The sequence below is a fragment of the Suncus etruscus genome, chromosome 2 (genome assembly GCF_024139225.1).
Source record: "Suncus etruscus isolate mSunEtr1 chromosome 2, mSunEtr1.pri.cur, whole genome shotgun sequence".
Lineage (NCBI taxonomy): Eukaryota > Metazoa > Chordata > Mammalia > Eulipotyphla > Soricidae > Suncus > Suncus etruscus.
This window is the reverse complement of record NC_064849.1, coordinates 23,315,872-23,334,197: the sequence shown is the minus strand read 5'-3', so window position 1 is coordinate 23,334,197 and position 18,326 is coordinate 23,315,872. Positions and strand designations below refer to the sequence as shown.

General features: G+C 36.8%; 1 protein-coding gene across 1 annotated transcript in view; it reads left to right on the top strand.

Moving 5' to 3' along the window:
- Nucleotides 1-262: 262 nt before the first annotated feature.
- COL4A3 (collagen type IV alpha 3 chain) overlaps nt 263-18,326 on the top strand; it is a 151,166-nt gene continuing 133,102 nt past the window's right edge. Inside the window, exon 1 of the mRNA XM_049768301.1 lies at nt 263-467. Coding sequence (XP_049624258.1) covers nt 378-467 — 90 coding nt within the window. The 5' untranslated portion in view covers nt 263-377. The remainder of the gene's footprint in view (nt 468-18,326) is intronic.

The window sequence follows — 18,326 nt, the reverse complement described above, 5'->3', positions numbered from 1 at the left end:
CCAACCTACACCCCATCCTCCCCTGCCTTCGCTCCAGGACTTGGGGGACCATCCCCTCTCCAATCCCTCCCTTACCTTGCATCCCTGTCCTCCTGCTACCCAGGCGTGCTCTCCTTTCTCGCCTGGGCAGGATGCCCGGCTCCAAGGGACAGTGCCTGGAGAATAGGGGGGCGGAGTGGAGAAGGGGGGACGAGGGAGGGATCAGAGCACCTCCCTCCCCTGGAGCACAGTCAAAAACCTCGGTGGGGAAGGACGACTGAGCCCTAGAGAATCGGCCCGGCGGGCAGTTCTGAGCGAGCCTCTCCAAGGGTTTCCTCACCCTGCGCCCGCTCAGGGGACGCGTTGACCGAGAGGCTGCGGGGCACGCTGGGCTCGCCATGTGCCCCGGGCCTTCGCCGAGGTTGCCCGCGGTGCTATTGCTGCCACTCCTGCTGCTGCTCCAGGCCCAGGAGCCCTCCGAGGGCAAGGTGAGTGAGGGGCGGTTGTGCACTCCGACCCTGAGAAGTCCTGCAATCTGCTAAGGTTTTGGACAAGAAGGGCCACTGTCACCAAGCCCCTGCCTAGGTGGCTGCGGTGGTGAATGCTTGCTTCAAGGGAGGGTGGTGTGGGGAGGCCACCAAAGTCACCTGTCTGCGGGATCAACGAAAGGCGCTCTCAGGAAAAGTGGCTAGTACCCAAGAGTCAGGTAGGGGAAAGATCTCCAAAGTTTATAGATGGGTGATGATTGATGGATTGGATAGATAGATAGATAGATAGATAGATAGATAGATAGATAGATAGATAGATAGATAAGTGATAGATTAATAAATAGATGAATGGATGGGTGGATGGGTGGATGGATGGATGGATGGATGAATGGGTTGGTGGATGGCTGGATGAGTGGGTGGGCAAATGAGATGGATGGGTGGGTGGATGGGTGGGTGGGTGGGTGGATATATAGATTACAGACAGCTGTTAAGAAAGATATGAGACAGATAAAATGGAGGATAATAGATAATAAGAGATAAGCTAATAGATAAATTGATAATAGATTGATAGACAGGTAGAGGAAAAGAAATAGAGGTAAAGACATGTAAAGGGAATCAGTGGGTAAAGGATGGTTGACAGATATGAGGCAGTGAGAACACAGACACAGGATGTCCTCTTGGTGAGCAGAGCACAGCATGGCCTGGCAGAGGGGCTGAACATGAAAATAGGCACCAGTGTGCTACTCTTTATTTTTGCCATGGCATAGTTTTTCAAGGAGAACTAAACCAAATTTAATAGGCCCTTCCTCTATCAGTTTTGGGGATGATTTTGTGTTTTGCATTCTAATAGATTTTGTAATCCATGTAATATCTTCATGTAACTGGTTCCCACAAAAATGCAGTTTGCCCGTACTAGGAATGATATGCCCAAGTCACTCAGTCTTCTGGCCATTATGGAGAAAACTCACCCAAGAGAAATTTCTATCAACTTTAATCCTGGAACACATAATTCTAACAATTGTAAACCCTATGGAAGTTTTCTGAGATGGTCTGAAGAGGAGTTCCAGAGAGTGGTTTTCACTTACATCCCCTAGAAGAAATGAGATTGGGGAGGAGTAGAGAAAGAGCAAAGAATGACACAAAGGAGTTGAGGGGATGGCATAGTGAGTAAGGTATTTGCCTTGCAAGAAACTGACCCAAGTTGAATACCCCTGAGCCAGACAGGAGTGATTTCTGAATGCAGAGCCAGGAGTAACCCTGAGTGTCACCAGGTGTGACCCCCCCCCAAATAAAGGAATGGCACAAAGATATGCCTTTACACCAACATAAATATAAAAAAACATGCTTTCTATGTAAGCTCTGACATATAAAAATATTAGTTTTTAATTTATTGCAATATCCCATTATTTTACATGTATGGTTTTGGTAAAGTTTAATTAAATCTTACTAGATTTTTGACAATATTACAATTAAGTTACCAGCATCATCATTTGAGTTAAGTCTTAGTTAAATGTTATGAATATCACTTCCACCACCTGCCAAATGACACAATGGCATGAAAAGCTTTAAATGAATCTTCACCTTGTCTAGGAAAGGAATTTGGACAGATTAATTGGTAAAAGCAGAGAGTGCCAGAACTTTTCCCTCTACAAAGCAACTTGTCTTTTCTGAGCCTTCCTTTTCTCAGCTGTCAAATGGAGAATCTGGAACTTTTTGTAGTGCCAGAAGGTGAGTTCATAAGTGAGATTATGGGGTAGGGTACACTTCGGACACTGAATTATTAATATTTCAGACTTCAGACTCAACATTGTCCCTTCTCCTTTTGAGGGAGAAGATGGGAATCTATTTTCCAGGGAAAATGCTCAAATTCTTTGAGTTAGCACATAGATAAGACACTGTTGATGGTTTTTGTTGTTGTTGTTGTTGTTGTTGTTGCTTCTTTTTTGTTTATTTGGTTTTTTGAGGCCACACCCATTGACACTCAGGAATTACTGCTGGCTATGAGCTCAGAAATTTCTCCTGGCTTGGGGGGACCATGTGGGATGCTGGGGAATCAAACCATGGTCTGTACTAGGCTAACACTTGAAAGATAGTCGCCCTACCTCTAGCACCACCACTCCAGCTCCTTTGTTGTTGCTTCTTTTGTTTGGTTTGGATTTTGTTTTGTTTGTTTTTGATAAAAGGCAAATATAAAGAGAACCAAACAATGTATAAGTAGTGGCTAAATTTTGTTACAAGACCATCATATGGGCCAGAATGATAACACACTGCGTATGGCCCTTGTCTTTCATGTAGCCAACACAACATCCAATATAGTTCCCCAAACCTGGCTGGAGTGATTCTTGAATGAAGAGATCATTGAATATGACCAAAAACAAAAACAAAATCCCAAAAAGGTCATGATACTGTGCTGTGATAGTTCAGGACATAATTTTATTCTTATATCTGCTCTTTCATCAGCATTTCTCCTAATTAAAGGAGGTGTTGATTCATAGAGAGGTTCAGACAGGATGGAGATCTGTACCTATACCATTTGTTTAGGAGAATCGCAGAGTGAAATATTTCTAATTCTTTGCTTTTGGATTCTTATCCTAGGCCTGGTCCTCTACTGAACCCCCCAAAATATTATCTTACCCCCTTGAGACTAAAAGAGATACTTTGCTGTCTCAGCAGACATATGATATGAGAGCAAAGTTAGAGAGCTTGCTTTTACAACATCTCAAGAATAGGAGGTTGCTTTTCCTTTTTTTTTTTCCCTCAAAATTTCATACAAAATATTGCAAGTAAATATTAGTGCTGAAAAAATATTGTACATTGATAGAATGCTTTATTTGGTAAATTTAAAAAGAAATTAAGTTGGATTAGAACATATTTTGAACAGTAAATTGACAGATATCAAAAGTATTACTAAAAATACTTTTAAGCTTTGGACTGTTCGCTCTTAGATCTTTTCTTTTAGAAAAACCAATGTAAAAGACAGAAACTCATTATCCTCTTTCGTCCTAGAGGTTTGTGTAAATCATTCCTGTGCATGGTTTCAAATTTAAACTCAGTGTGTATGTATGTGTAGTCTTGACAAAAAATAAATATTATTTTGTGGTCCCTCAAATGCATAAAGTGAATGACTTCATATTATTCATACCTGTTGGAATTTACTTGTGTCACTCAATATTATGGGCTTGGGTTTAATCCATGTTTATGACTATAGATACTATTTATTTGTATACAGTTGCTAAGATAGATGCTGTATAGAACCAGTTACATAAACACAACCAAGTTTATTTGTCTATCTCCCTAAACACAGTGAGTTTCTACATTTTTCTTTTGCAAAGTTGCAATGCTATTACAACAAGTATATTCCTGAGCATTTTTGTTTTAAAGAGTTTTTTTTTTCTGGAATGCACTTTCAGAAAAAATGTTTCAATCTTTTTTGTTTGTTTGTTTTGTTTTTGCTTTTTGGGCCACACCCGGTGACGCTCAGGGGATTTTTTCTGGCTCAGAAATTGCTCCTGGCTTGGGGGACCAGATGGGACACCAGTGATGGAACCAAGGTCCATCCTGGGTCAGCCGCATGCAAGGCAAATGCTCTACCGCTGCTCTATCGCTCCAGCCCCAAATGTTTCAATCTTATTAAGAACTATCAATTGAGCTCCAAAACGGTTGTACCAATCAAATCAATCAAGTACCAAAAGTACCTATTTCCCCATTATGCTCAACAAAGCTTGATGTACTTATGTGTTAGTGAATATGATATAGGGTCTTGTTCTGACTTGTGATTTGTAAATCTTTTCATATTTTGATTGATAGTTTATATTTCTCTCAGTGTAAATTAAATGAACTATCCTTTGTCTCTATTCTTTGTCCCTTTGTTTTGAGTGAATTAAAAGTTATTTGTCTCTTTGGATACTAAACTTTTACCATTTAAATGTGCAACAATTTTTTATTAAACTCTGATTTTCTTTCTTTGGTTATAAGAACTTTATGATTTAACTTTTTGACATTAAAAGATCAAACAACCATCAAACTTGACCTTGATGTTTTACATTTTGTATCTTATTGAAAAATCCTTTTCTTCCCTGAGATTATATTCTCCTTCATTAAAGCTATTTTATTTAACTCTTACATGTGGGATATGAGCTTTATCATTTATTATGTAGATAAATTCTTCCAACACAATTTATTGAATAGCTTTTATTTTTTACCTATTTACCTTGCATTGTAAAATCTACAAAGGTGGGAACAAGTACATGGTTCAAGTACAGGTCTATTTGTTTTTATTTATGATTCTGTTTATTGGGGGCTTTAATGTCTCGCAATATTTTGGAGTTGTCTGGTTCTTTAATTTCTAAGTAACTGACATGGTGCCCATTTGTTGTTGGTTTGAATTGGGCCACATTGGTGATTCTCAGGGATTATCTCAAATTATGTACTCAGGTATTTCTCCTGACAGTACTTTGGGAAGAATTTATATGGTGCCAGGTATCAAACCTGGGTTGGCTGAATAAAAGGCAATCATTCTACTCTCTGAACTATCACTTTGGCCCATAAATGGTAGGTTTAAATAAGTATTATAGAAATACAAAATTTAATTTTGTATTTTGGCTTTGGTCAAGAACTTTACATAAATCAATGCTATTTAAATAGTTCAAGGCCTAAGGCTAAAAACTTCGTTCACACACTTTGGTATCACATATTTAAATAAGTGATATCTTATAATTTCATTACATTTAAATTCTTCTAATTGATTTCTGTATCCCATGCATCATGTAAATGTTAATTTTGGGGGGGACTTCCAAAGTAATATTCAGAAATATGAGGGACCCACCAGTGAATCTGGTCATTAGGCCATAAAATATGAAGTTGCTCATTTCTGCAGTATCAGGTAATGTCCAAACATACAGAAATTATTTCAGGTATTTTAAAATAGAAAGTGGCGTTAGAACATATCCTGGTGTCAATAATTTCTGTGTACACAATTAGATCAAGATTCGGAGTTTGTTATTCAAATTACAATGTATGTGTCCTTTATATTCCTTTTCCTCCTTGGATATTAATGAGATACTTTATTTTTCATCAAATCTTGGATGGTTTAAGACTTTTCTTTTTATGTATTGTGCCTTGCTCCATCTCTATTCCTGACATTCTCAGCATGTCTGTCTCTTATATTTATCTCTGGGTCTCTTTACTTGTTTAATATATTTCATGGACCACCTATATATTCTCAAGCTCTCCTTACTCCTGGAATATGGCACTGACTTCCCCCAGCTGCCAGACTTTTTAGCACATTCTATCACCTGTCTTCTTATTGTACTGTAGAAGTACAGGGTTGAATACCCACAGGAAGAACTTTGACCATTGGAAACTGGGAACCACTAGGAAAATTCTTCCCTTTCCCTGCTACCTTTGTCCTGACATGCAAAGCTCATCAGTCTTTCATGAGACCAAGAGACTATCTTCATCAAGTAGGAGGTTCTAGTATCTGTTACAAGTATGGGAGTTGATGGTGCTTTTACCACAGTTGTTAAATCCTGAAGATCCAAGATATATCTTCACATTCATTTTTAAAATTTCTTATTTTCTGCATGCATTGAATTATGTGACATTTCTCAAATTTATCTTCAGTTTTTTTTTCACTCTCTTTTGTTGTTTCTAGTTTTCAGGTTTAGAGTTTTCTAAATAACCCTTAGCATAACTTGCAGCTCTGGGGCTATTCACTCTTAGATTTTTAATTAACACATAACTGTAATAGTTTATGGATAGTTTATAATTGTTTATAATTGTAATAGTTTATGGGTACTCATCTTAAAATGAGAAAGAATATACTGCCCCTTTGAACTGGTTACTTAGTGGCTTAATAATCATAACAAGTTTTTCTTTTGGTTCTCAAGACTTATTTCTGGTTCTGAGTTCAGGGATCACTCTTGGTGGACTCAAAGGACCATTTGGGTGATGGAGACTGAATTCAGATTGGCTGGATGCAAGACAAATGCCTTCCACACAGTACTATCTCTCTTGCTCAGAAAAACATTTTTATCATGTCTTTCACATCATATATCATAAATTATATAGAAATTTCTGCGATTATTGCTGTCCACTACATTTAGTGACAGTCATATTTTTGCAGTTTTATTTGGAGTCTGAGTTTTGTTCTTTCTTTTTTTTAAAAATTTCTACCCCCACTTAAAAATTTTGGTTTTGTGGGTACAACTGGTGCTATGCTTAGGGTTTACTCCTTGTTCTGTATTCCAGGATTACTCCTAATGGGGCTCTAGGACCATATAAGGTGCAGGGAAAACTAATATGGGTCAGCGATAAACAAGGCAAGGGTACATGGCAACTATATTATACTAATACATGCTATATATCTCTTCATCCCCTATCCCCCTTTTTATTTCTGAAATTATTTTATACTGACTTATGTTCTCTTTTATTTTTTTCTGCTATTTCAAGGTCTAGGAGTCTGCCCTGTCTCTTCTGTCTGCTGACTCTTACCCATAGGGAGACAATAAGTGCATAGTATGAGAGCAATCAGCACCCTGCTTCATCCCATCCTGCTCCATCCCATTCAATTCACAACACACAGATTTCTCTCAAAGGGAAAATGACAGTGTTCCCTTGTGACTTCCAGGAGACCTGCCCCAGAAGGAGTGAGTTCTATAGTTATAGTCTAAGAGTAAGGAAACCCAATACATCTCATATTGTCTGACTCAACCTTTTCCTACCTGTTTCCACTGTGCACTTTCTCTAAACATTGTGGATTCCTGTTGGATGAAGTGTCAGTCAAGTCAACCACAAGGAAGATATTTTCTTTCTCTGTCTTTCCTTCTTAAGTAGTTCTCTTGAGTGGCAGTAACTCATTTGTTTTCAGGCATAATTCTTGGAAAGATGGAAGCTGGTGAAGTTGTAGTTACCTTATAGTTTTAGCTATGTTGCTAAAATTATGTTGCAGTCAGCACAGGATTAACTGCCTGGTGTTCACTGTGCATGTTATAGCTGATGAAAATCATCACCCTATTGGTGGAGAATCCTAGCAATGGAGTATCAGATATGCAAAGAGCCTGGTCCTTCATCCTTGAGGATTTGCCTATGCTTCTGCTATGATCTTTGGACCAAGAGGCTTTTGCCACTATGAGAAAAATTTTTTGATATTGGTAAAAAAAAAAAAACAAAAAAACACATACACACACAACACATTGTATACAGCGCATATATTTTCTTCTGTGAGGTTTATATCTATCCTCAACCTAAACTTTCTAACCCTAACTTAAGCTCTTTATTCCACTTCTGGTTTCATTCAGTTTGAGAGATAATTAAAAAAACAAAAACAAAAACAGGGGCTGGAGAGATAGCATGGAAGTAAGGCGTTTGCCTTTCATGCAGAAGGTCATTAGTTCGAACCCCTGCATCCCATATGGTCCCCAGAGCCTGCCAGAGTGATTTCTGAACCTGGAGTCAGGAGTAACCCCTGAGCACTGCCGGATGTGACCCAACCCACCCCCAAAAAAAACAAAAAACAAAAAACAAAAATAAAAGTGTATTCAAGGGCCCGGAGAGATAGCACTGTGGTGTTTGCCTTGCAAGCAGCCGATCCAGGACCTAAGGTGGTTGGTTCGAATCCCGGTGTCCCATATGGTCCCCCGTGCCTGCCAGGAGCTATTTCTGAGCAGACAGCCAGGAGTAACCCCTGAGCACCACCAGGTGTGGCCCAAAAACAAAAAAAAAAAAAAGAAGTGTATTCAATTAACAAAATAGTTGTTTTCTGAAGCTGGGGAAATAGCTTTGCATATAGATAGGAGTCCCAGGCTTGATCCTCAGCACTTAATGGTCTTCTAATCACTGCTAGGAGTGACATCTTAATTCTAATTTGGGAGTAGTCCCAGAGAACCCCCACAGTAGCCTACCAGCAACACTTCCACTTACTTCATTTTTCTCAATTGTCTTCATCATTAATAATCTGGTAAGACAGCAGCTTACTCTAGGCTCTGCCTTTACCTCACCACATGTAATTGTTGGCTCTGCCTTCTGGAAGTACTTTGTCAGTCTTTCCATTCATCCCAGGTTTCTCACATAATTTCCAATTAAGGCTTCTGGCTTCAGACACATTTCCTAACCTAAACTGAATGAGATTACATTGACCCTGTACTTTTTACAACCTTAAATCCAGATAAGAAACATCTAGATCCTGTCATACAATAGCAATATAAAGTGAATTATAACTCTGAACTGCCTAGGTAATTAAAAATGTTCCAGGAGTCCCATAGAAAAAAATTGAAAAATCAGATGATATTAGCTTTAGTATATTATTATAATATTATTACTTCAATATCTAACCACTTTTTAAAAGCATTAAAAAATTTTACAACTTTTTTTATATTAAGCTTTTAAAATATAGGATATCTTTCTTTTATTTCTAGAACATCTCAGTTGGAACTAGTCACATTTCAAATAAATGTCCACATGCCCTCCTGGGATCTCTATCCTGGACAGTCTGGGTCAATGTAAACAGTGTCCAGATAATAGAGGGGAATGAAGGCTATAGATAATATCTGGATGGAGAAGAGGTTGTTGTTTTTTTTACTATTTGCCCTAGAAAATAAACAAATGTCACAATGATGTATTTTACTTAAAGACATTGAATCAATATGAGTCATGCCTAAATATCTATGTAATTATTTTTAAAATATTTGAGATAGAAAACTGAGATTGGCTCCAATGATGAAAGCCATAAAAGTGACCATTCAGATACACTTAACTATCTATAGTTTCCTGCTACCAAATGACAGTCACATGCATGAGGAATTAGGGGGAAAGATCACAAGGCAACAAACATGAAGGAAGGGGAATGAAGAAAAGGATAAATACATAGAAAACCAACATACTGTCTCTTGCCTTTCCTTTTAATATATAAACTAAGTCTCCGTCACATATATAGGACTTCAATTTACTAGAAAGGTTTCTGCTACAAAGTACTTCAAAGTTACTTCTAAGGATCTGTTTCTTATCTAAAAATGGAAATAGTACATTTACTGAAGATATTATTCAACAAAATGTCTGGTGATGTTAATACTTATATTTTTATTTACTAGTGGGGAAATGGACTTAAACCAAACCCAGAACTTCTCAGGGGCTTATTCCAGTCTCTGTACTCAGGAGTGATTTCTGGAGTTGCAGTACCTGAATAGAATTGGGGTCACCATACCTAAGGCAAACACTTTCCTTCCTGTACTGTGCCTCTGGTCCCAATACCCCAATTTTTTTATTAATAATTTTTATTTTGACCAAAGTGGATTACAAATCATTCACAGTAGTATTTTAGGTACATAGTGACATTGAATCAGGGGCATTCCCACCACCAATGTTGTCTTCCCTCCACCCCTGTTTCCAGCATGCATCCCATATCGCCCCTCCTTTGCGTCCCGCCCTGCCTGCTAATATAAGTGGTTCCTTCTGTGTCTAGCTTGTTGTAGATTGGGTATAGATTCTGTTGTAGTTGGCTTAGGACTAGGATTTAGTGTTTTTTAAGTCTGATCATTTTTTATTTCTACTCAATGTTCATAAGTCTGTTTGGCCTTTTTTTTGTATTATTTTTATGCTTTTCTTCCTTTTTCCCTTTCTTTTCTTAAACTGATTTTTATAGTCTCTAGAAGGACTCCTCCCATTTTTAGCTTGTTTAAATTTTTGCCACCCCCCTTTTTTCTTTTTCTTTTTCTTTTTTTTTCCTTACCTTCAAACAGAACCACATAACTTAAACAATCTTGTTCTGCCTCACAAATTGAGAGGGAAATAATAGAGGGTACCAAGACCAATACCCAAAGTTTTTTTGTTGTTGTTGTGGTTTTTGGGTTACACCCGGCAGTGCTCAGGGGTTATTCCTGGCTCCATGCTCAGAAATTGCTCCTGGCAGGCACGGGGGACCATATGGGACCCCGGGATTCGAACCGATGACCTTCTTCATAAAAGGCAAACACCTTACCTCCATACTCTCTCTCCAGCCCCCAATACCCACATTTTTAAGTCCAGCAACAATTACATGTATTGTTCCAAATGTGAAGAAATGAATAGAGTTGAAATGTTGACATGTGGTTAGATGGTGGAGATTCATTGAGTCTTTAGAAGCAAGAAGCCCAGGAAACAGATGTGTCATAGTAGATGGTGATGCCTACCAGGAGGTAGTGGGCTGTGAAGGAGACCATCTGCAGAAGCCAGGAGATATAGGCACCACTATTGAGTAGCCAGCTCACACACTAAGGCCCCACAGAAGAAACAATCCTAAGAAATACTAAGGGCTGAACTTTAGGCATCCAAAGTTTGGAGAGGGAAGAGACATTTTAAATTTCACAGCTCCTGGATTATTGAAGAACAGAGCCAAGACAAACAGAATTTCTGAACAAAAGAAACAAAACAAAACAAAACAAAACTGAGTTAATTTTCTACCAACAAAAAGAGTAGATGTCCCTACGGGGGGAAAAAACTGAGTATTGGATTAGATCTGGAGGTGAGGTGGAAGAAAATTTAGAGGATTAAGGTGCTTGTGTTAATCAAGAATGAAAGTATCGGAAAAACAGTACAGTGGTCAAAGTGCTTTCCTTGTACACAATTGACCAAAGTTTCATTATGGTCTTACATGGTCCTCTGAGCCCTAACAGGAATGATCCCTGAGTGAAGGACCAGGTGTAATTCGAGCACAGAAGAGTGTAGAAAAAAAAAAGCCTTCCTTTCCCCCCAAAATTGAAAAGTTGCTCATTGGATAAGAGGAAAGAAGCGCATAGGTCTGTATGTGGCTCACCATGGATATTTAAGTGAAATAGAGAATTAGTTATGTGATTCACCAGATTTCCTTGGCTTTAGTTATGGGTGAAAAGTGGTTCCACAAAGTGACTCAGTTCCTGGAACCACCCTAATGGGGTATGAAGAAAATTTTCTTCTATGACTTGTGTTAGCATTCTTCTATCACCCTCTCCTTGGCCTCATTAAGAATCACTGAGAATAGAGCCATTTCACCAAATGTGGTGTCAGGACTAGACCAAGAATGTGAAGCTAAGTCCTTATTCGAGTTGACCCGTTCCAATGGGTAATGAATCCTGTTAAAAACCTAGAGGGAGTAAAGAGCACCTTGATCAGAGGACCAGAAGCCCAGTCTCTTGGTTTACAAAGCAGGAGATCCAGTCAACCTCTTCCTATGCCTCCCAAACAGAACCTGGACTTTAACCAACTCAAAGAAAGGTCATACACAAAGAATCCTTACTGTCTGCGGATTAATCCAGCCTTGCTAAGGATTCTGCAACTCTTTCTAAGAACAATGGATCGCCTGGAGGGATGAAGAAAGAACAAGAATAAATTTAAAGCTCTTGAATGGCTGACATATGGAAAACATTCTCTTCTGTTCTATCCTTGGGAGCATGGCATGAATTTTGTTGGTGTTTTCTTCTTGGGATATGGTGCTCTGGGATCCAGAAAGAGGGAGAACCAGTTTTCATCATCATGGCTTCATCTCTCCTGTTCACTGATTAAAGTTGATGATCTTTATGCATCCACAGAAGTTTAAAGATCTAGTTTTGGTACATAGACATATAAAACAACCAAAAATTATTTTCAAATATCAAGGTAAGGATTATCTATTTATGAATGTGTCTGTTGACATATTTAAAGGTATTTGATATTCTCAGTATGTTGACATCATTATAGTTAAAGCATTTTTTAAAGTGTGATGTTTGGGTCAATTTTAAAATATAACATTTAAGATACTTAAAATATAAAAACATTTTATTTTTATGACAGTACTTGAAAAAGTTAAGAATGTAACATACCCTTTTAAATCTCTAGATTTATTTTTGTTAGTTTGATTTTTTTTGCATGGATTTCTTAAAATGATTCTAATATTTGAAAATGACTTCAAGAGTATTTGGAAACTTTAAGAGATTTGTCATTGTACAAAAAGTGAGTCTTTTTCTCATTAGGAGATTTTGTTGTTTCAAGAGTTTCTCAAGGAAAAGGTCTTACAAGTAGAGAGTTGAAATCTGCAATATTTTATTTTGGTATTGACTGATAAAGTTTGTCTGCAAAAACCCAAGACAACTAGGTTAATATTATTTTCTTTGTTTAATCAAATAAAAGAATATAATGTGCTTTTATATATGGTATTGGAGAATCAGGAGTATTAACTTGCTGGTTTTTAAAAGTTGTATTATTAACAAAATATTTAAAATGTTTAAAGTAAATGAGGATACAAAATAAAAGCTACCTATAAATATATTCCCCATCGATGATTGTGTAACACTTTGGCTTATTTTATTTTTATACATGTTTCTTTCACCTAGCAATAGACTGGTGAAATTTTTTCCATGCCATTAAGGCATTCCAAATATCATTGAAAAATGGGTACACAGTACTTCCTTGTAGGTTGACACCAAAACCTATTTAATCAAGGTCTATCTATTGAATATATTGTTTTTTCAACTATTTAGATACTATGGTTCAGTGGAATTTCATGAAATATTCCGCGAGTTCTATTTTAAGTAATTTTCCAAGTGGCAATTTTCTTATAAAATGTCTTATTTTATATATTTGTGGGGATTAGACAGTGTCAAGATATTTTTATTTCTGATTTAATATACAGACAATGGTCTGATTTTTTAGTACATTTATTTAGTTAGTGGAGAAAAGGAGTATAAAATTGAGAATTATGTCTGTTTTCTAAAGACATTTGATAAGATTTCTTCCTACTCAAAACATCTAAGATAATGATAAAGATGCATTGGCTGTCATTCTATTCATTAAACAATTAAGCAACATATGAAACCTATTTAGTTACTTTTTTGTTTCTGTGCCACATCTGGTGATGCTCAGAACTTACTCCTGCTATGTGCTCAGGGGTCACTTTGGTTGGGGCTAAGGGGAACCTATGTAGTATCAGTAATTGGATTCAACAGGCTGTGTAAAGCAGGTAACCTGTCCAGCTCTTAATGAATTATGTTATATTTAATTTTGATTTAATTTTATTTTATATTTGACACATGCCCAGCAGTGCTCAGGGTAATTCGTGCTCAGAAATTACTCCTGGCAAGCTGAGGAGTGACATGGGATGCTGGATGCTGGAGATCAAACCCCAGTAGGCCATATACAAGGCAAAAACATCCTACCTGCTGTGGTATTATTGCTCCAGCCCTGATTGATTATTTTTACATGATGTGATTATCAAAAATGCCAAATCTATTACACTGTTTTCCCTCTGGAATCCAAACTTCAATGAAATACTCTCATATCCTGAATTATTTTTTTATCTGTCATCTTAAAAGAGTTCAACTCATTTCCTTGCTTTATATCTGTCAGAACTATTTGAAAGCAGGTGTCTGTCTAACTGGTCCATGTACTTTTAGCTTTTGACTGGTTCTTGATCAATATTTGCAATATACTTTAAAATTTATATAAAATGTTAAAACCAAAAAGTCAATAAACTGTATAATCTTTAATTCCTTGCTATAATAAGGTAAATAAGTTCCTTTTCAGATGAAATAGTGATTGCTGCATTTAATCAGCTAGATGCTGAGAACAAAGGTAGATTAAGTCAACATTTAGTCCTTTCTGCAACGTGAAGGGATGGAATGAATCTACTACTAGTAACAATAAAATTATACATGCTATATCAGGACAAGTATACCAAAGAAAAAAATTTAATAGAGATGATAAACAATAATCAAGATGGACAGATGTATAGATCAGTGAACACACTGACTTTCATACAAATATATAAGAAGCACAGAGCCACAAAGATTTCAGTGGTTTCAAAATAGTTAATCTTCAGAGGAAGGTATTTATTTATGTTGGTGTAAGTACTGAAAGCAGCATAAAGAGTTATTAACAGCAATTTACTTTTCTTCCAGCCTCTTTCTCCATGAAGCTAGGAACAAGACACATGTAAACTGGTATTTTCTTATTTTGGAAGTTATGCAGTCCTTTCAAAAAGTTGATCAAAACTAATAACAGTGATACCTCTGACAATTTAACAGATAGAGTCCCTATAGCTGAGGACCAGACTCCATGCCCAGCTAGGATCAATAATTTCTAACTGCTGCAGTTCTGGCACGAGATTCCCTGTATTTAATTTCCCATTCACCCCCACATGCACACACACACATACACACATGTATGTTGCTGGAGTGTAGCATGTACCTGAATTTGTTCTCCCCCAACCCATCAGATTCTTTTCTATGGAACCTATCTAGGTCTTTCACATGTGACCTGATCAAGGAATATGCAGATCATGGAGGGCATTGGTACATGCAAGTAATTAAACTCCCCCCTCCAAATCCTATATGGGAAAAAGACATCTCAGTAACAGTTCAGAGCAAGCTACTCAATTCTCAAAACTCTCCACTTCCTCCAGCATAAAATGTGACCAACTTATCCAGAACCACCCCCTCCTATTTACATAAATCATATATTTGGATGCTTGGTGTACCCAGTAAGTGATGCTCAGCTGTACAGAGACAGGAAGGAGTTTCAGAGATCAGAAATGCAGGAATCCACAGACAGTTCTCAGCTTCATTTACTTCTCCAGTTAGTTTGAGTCTCACTATCAACTTCCTGGAATGTACTAAGGAGTTTCTTATTTTCAAAAAAATATTATTCAGTACATTCTTGGCTTCTGGTATTTTCTAATAAGACTACTTGGAAGCATCAGCAGAAATGGCATCCTCCCTTAGTCTGTCCTCATTTAAAAGGAAAAAAATAAGTTTATTTATTTTATGACAGTCTTTGTTAATTCTGATGCTAAAAGGTACCTAATGCCTTCATCAATGTTATGGTGACTATCCAATTACTTTAGTTAGAATACATGGTAATTATAGAGATAATTGTAACAGTGAATATGAATAATTTGTTCCATTCCTATATTTAAAGTATAAGTTCTTGGGTATGTATTTTATTTGAAGGAGAAGCAGTGAGAGCAGCCCTGAAACCTCAGACTCCCTCAGATTCCATTCATGGGGAAAGACCACACCATGTGGAAGGTGGAGTTTGTCCAAGACCCATTCGCCCATTAAGTACAAGGTTTGCTCCTAAGGAGAATTCTGTGCTATTCTTTCAAATAGAAATGGCTCCTGGGAAATGTCAAAATGAATCTTCCACAAATAATTAGCAACTTGAACATAAAGATGGTTTCAATATCAATCTTTTCCTCACAATAAAACTAACATACCGCTTCATGAGCATTTAAATATTTAAGTATAATCTGATGACAATAAATGATAAAAAATGAGAATATGTTGAAATACAAATACTCCATGTCTAAATATATTCCATATACAACATAAATATGAAAGAGATCATTCTGTATCTATTCCTTTTTTCTGACTTCACTTAGCATGATATCCTTAAATTTTATTCATGTAATTGCAAATTGTATGATTTTGTCTTTTCTTAGAGCAGCATAGTATTTATGTATGCATACCACAACTTCTTGATCCATCCAATTATCTGTAGTTGGGCATTTGGATTGTTTCCATATGTTGCCTACAGTACTAAGCACATAGTACAGTACTAAGCACATATCCTTTCAAATTAATATTTTGTATTTGTGGGGTAGATGTCAAGAAGTGTCATTGTTGGTTAATATATTGGAGCTCTGTTCCTATTTTCTTTTAAAGATCTCCACATTATTTAGGTAGAGGTTAAACTTAAATAATATTCCCATCAACAGTGAATGAGGGTTTCTTTCTACCACAATGATTCAATTTTCAGATATTTTGATAAATGCTCTTATCACTTTTATAAAATAATATTAAACTTTACATCTTAAAAGTTTGTTTTCCATAGGAGACTGGAGATACAGTTGAATGGTTAATATGCTTGCCTTGCAAGCAGCTGATCCGAGTAAGATTCCGGGAACCCCATAAGATTCCTGAGTCCTTATAGGAATAATTTCTGAACACAGAACGAGGAGTAAATCCTAAGAATATCTGGTTATGGCCCAAAAGTCAAATTTTTATTTCATATTAGTAATTTCTCCTATATCTACCATTTCTGCAATAACCTACCATATTTCTCCCATTGGCTCTGATGCACTCAGATCTTTCCTAAATTGAACAAAAAATTTGCTGGAATAGAACCAATTTCTTCTTAGAAAATAAATCTGAAGGGCTGGAGCTATAGCACAGCAGAAGGGCGTTTGCCTTGCATGCAACTGACCCAGGATGGACCTAGGTTCAATCCCCAGAGTCTCAAATAGTCAGTCCTCTGAGCCAGAAGCGATTTCTGAGTGCATAGCCAGGAGTAACCCCTGAGTGTCACTGGTTGTGGCCCAAAACAAAACAAAACAAAACAAAATGTGATGAAGAAATATACAGCTTAGTATGCACATACAAAATACAGATACTTATTCTTTTTGTAGTCATGAACTCAGTTGAATAGTAGTGTACCTTTTTTTTTTTTTTGATAAGGGCCACAGATAGTGTTTTTAGGGATCATCAGTCCTGTTTTGGGAGCACTCAGGAGACATATGGTGCTGAGGGGTTGAACATAGATCCTGTACATGCAAGGCATGCTCTTTTACCTGGGTTAGATTCCTGCTCATTAAGAAGTTGTTTTTTTTTTTCTTAAAAAATTTACATGGATGCAAAATGCTCAACATTTTTTTACATAAACCCTAGGGACTAATAGAACTACTCTTAATATCCACCCACAAACATTCTGTAAATTATTTACTTGGGAGTCCATTCCGAAAAGTTCACCTTCAGAAAGAAATAGTCAGTAAAGCTTCACTGAAGCCCAACTTGTTTTTACATGTGGGACTGTGGTGTTTTTGCATTTCAGCATGTCAAGGTATTGGTCTAAATACAGCAGTGTTCTCAATTGTTGTTATAAGCTTTTCCTGGCCTAAGATTTTTCCTTGTTTGGGAAAATGATGTTTTTTTGGTGTGTCTAAAATTGAGCATTATAGGTAACTACAATAAACAATTGAAAATTACAATTAAACCATTGTAAGCTCTATTTCCAGAGTAGTCTCTATAAGCCTGTACTGGAACCTTTTTATGAAGAACAATTGTTCACAACTTCTTACTAAAACAAAAGGAAGGGATTGCTCATTGTAATCCTATTGTATCTCTGAACTGTAAATCCATCGTTTCATTCCCATACATAGTCCATTTTCAGTTTTACATTACTTCTCATTACCTCAAAATTGTTTTACATGAAAAATAATCATCACCAAAAATATTTATATTTAATATATAAATATGTTATATATTATATATAAATATACATTAGTTGTTGAACTTTCTTTTCCTCATCAATAAATGGGCACAACACAAACACACAGGTAAAACTATATAACAATGGTCCCTTTAGGTCCCTTTAGGAGCTCAGTAAATTTCTACTTTAATAGTCAGAGTGAGCATGCATAAAATTAGATCCATTTCTAATGGCATTATATATAGCCACTATATTGAACTTATAAAACACTAACTTTTGAACTTTAGAGGCTCTTTAGGGTTCTCTGCCTGGCCTAAGGAAGCTGAGTGGTTCTGACTATTTTTTTATTTTCTTCTTTAAAAAATGTATCTATGCATACAGATAAAAGTCTGAAGTTGTTCTGCTTAGAATAAGCATTTGGGGCAAAAGACCATGAGCTCAGGGTAAATTCTCAGAAATCTGTATCCCAGAAACATTTTAAAGTTTCTACCAGAGACTAAAAGCCAAGTAGAACATAAGGAAAAACACAAACAGAACTATAGATGGATTGAAAAAGACTGACTCAAACCTGTTGGTGATCACACTTGATCCAAAACACCCAACCAAAAAGAAGACAATAGATCCTAGCCAGTAGAGGCAGACGGAAAACAAAATGCAATGAACATTCTCTTT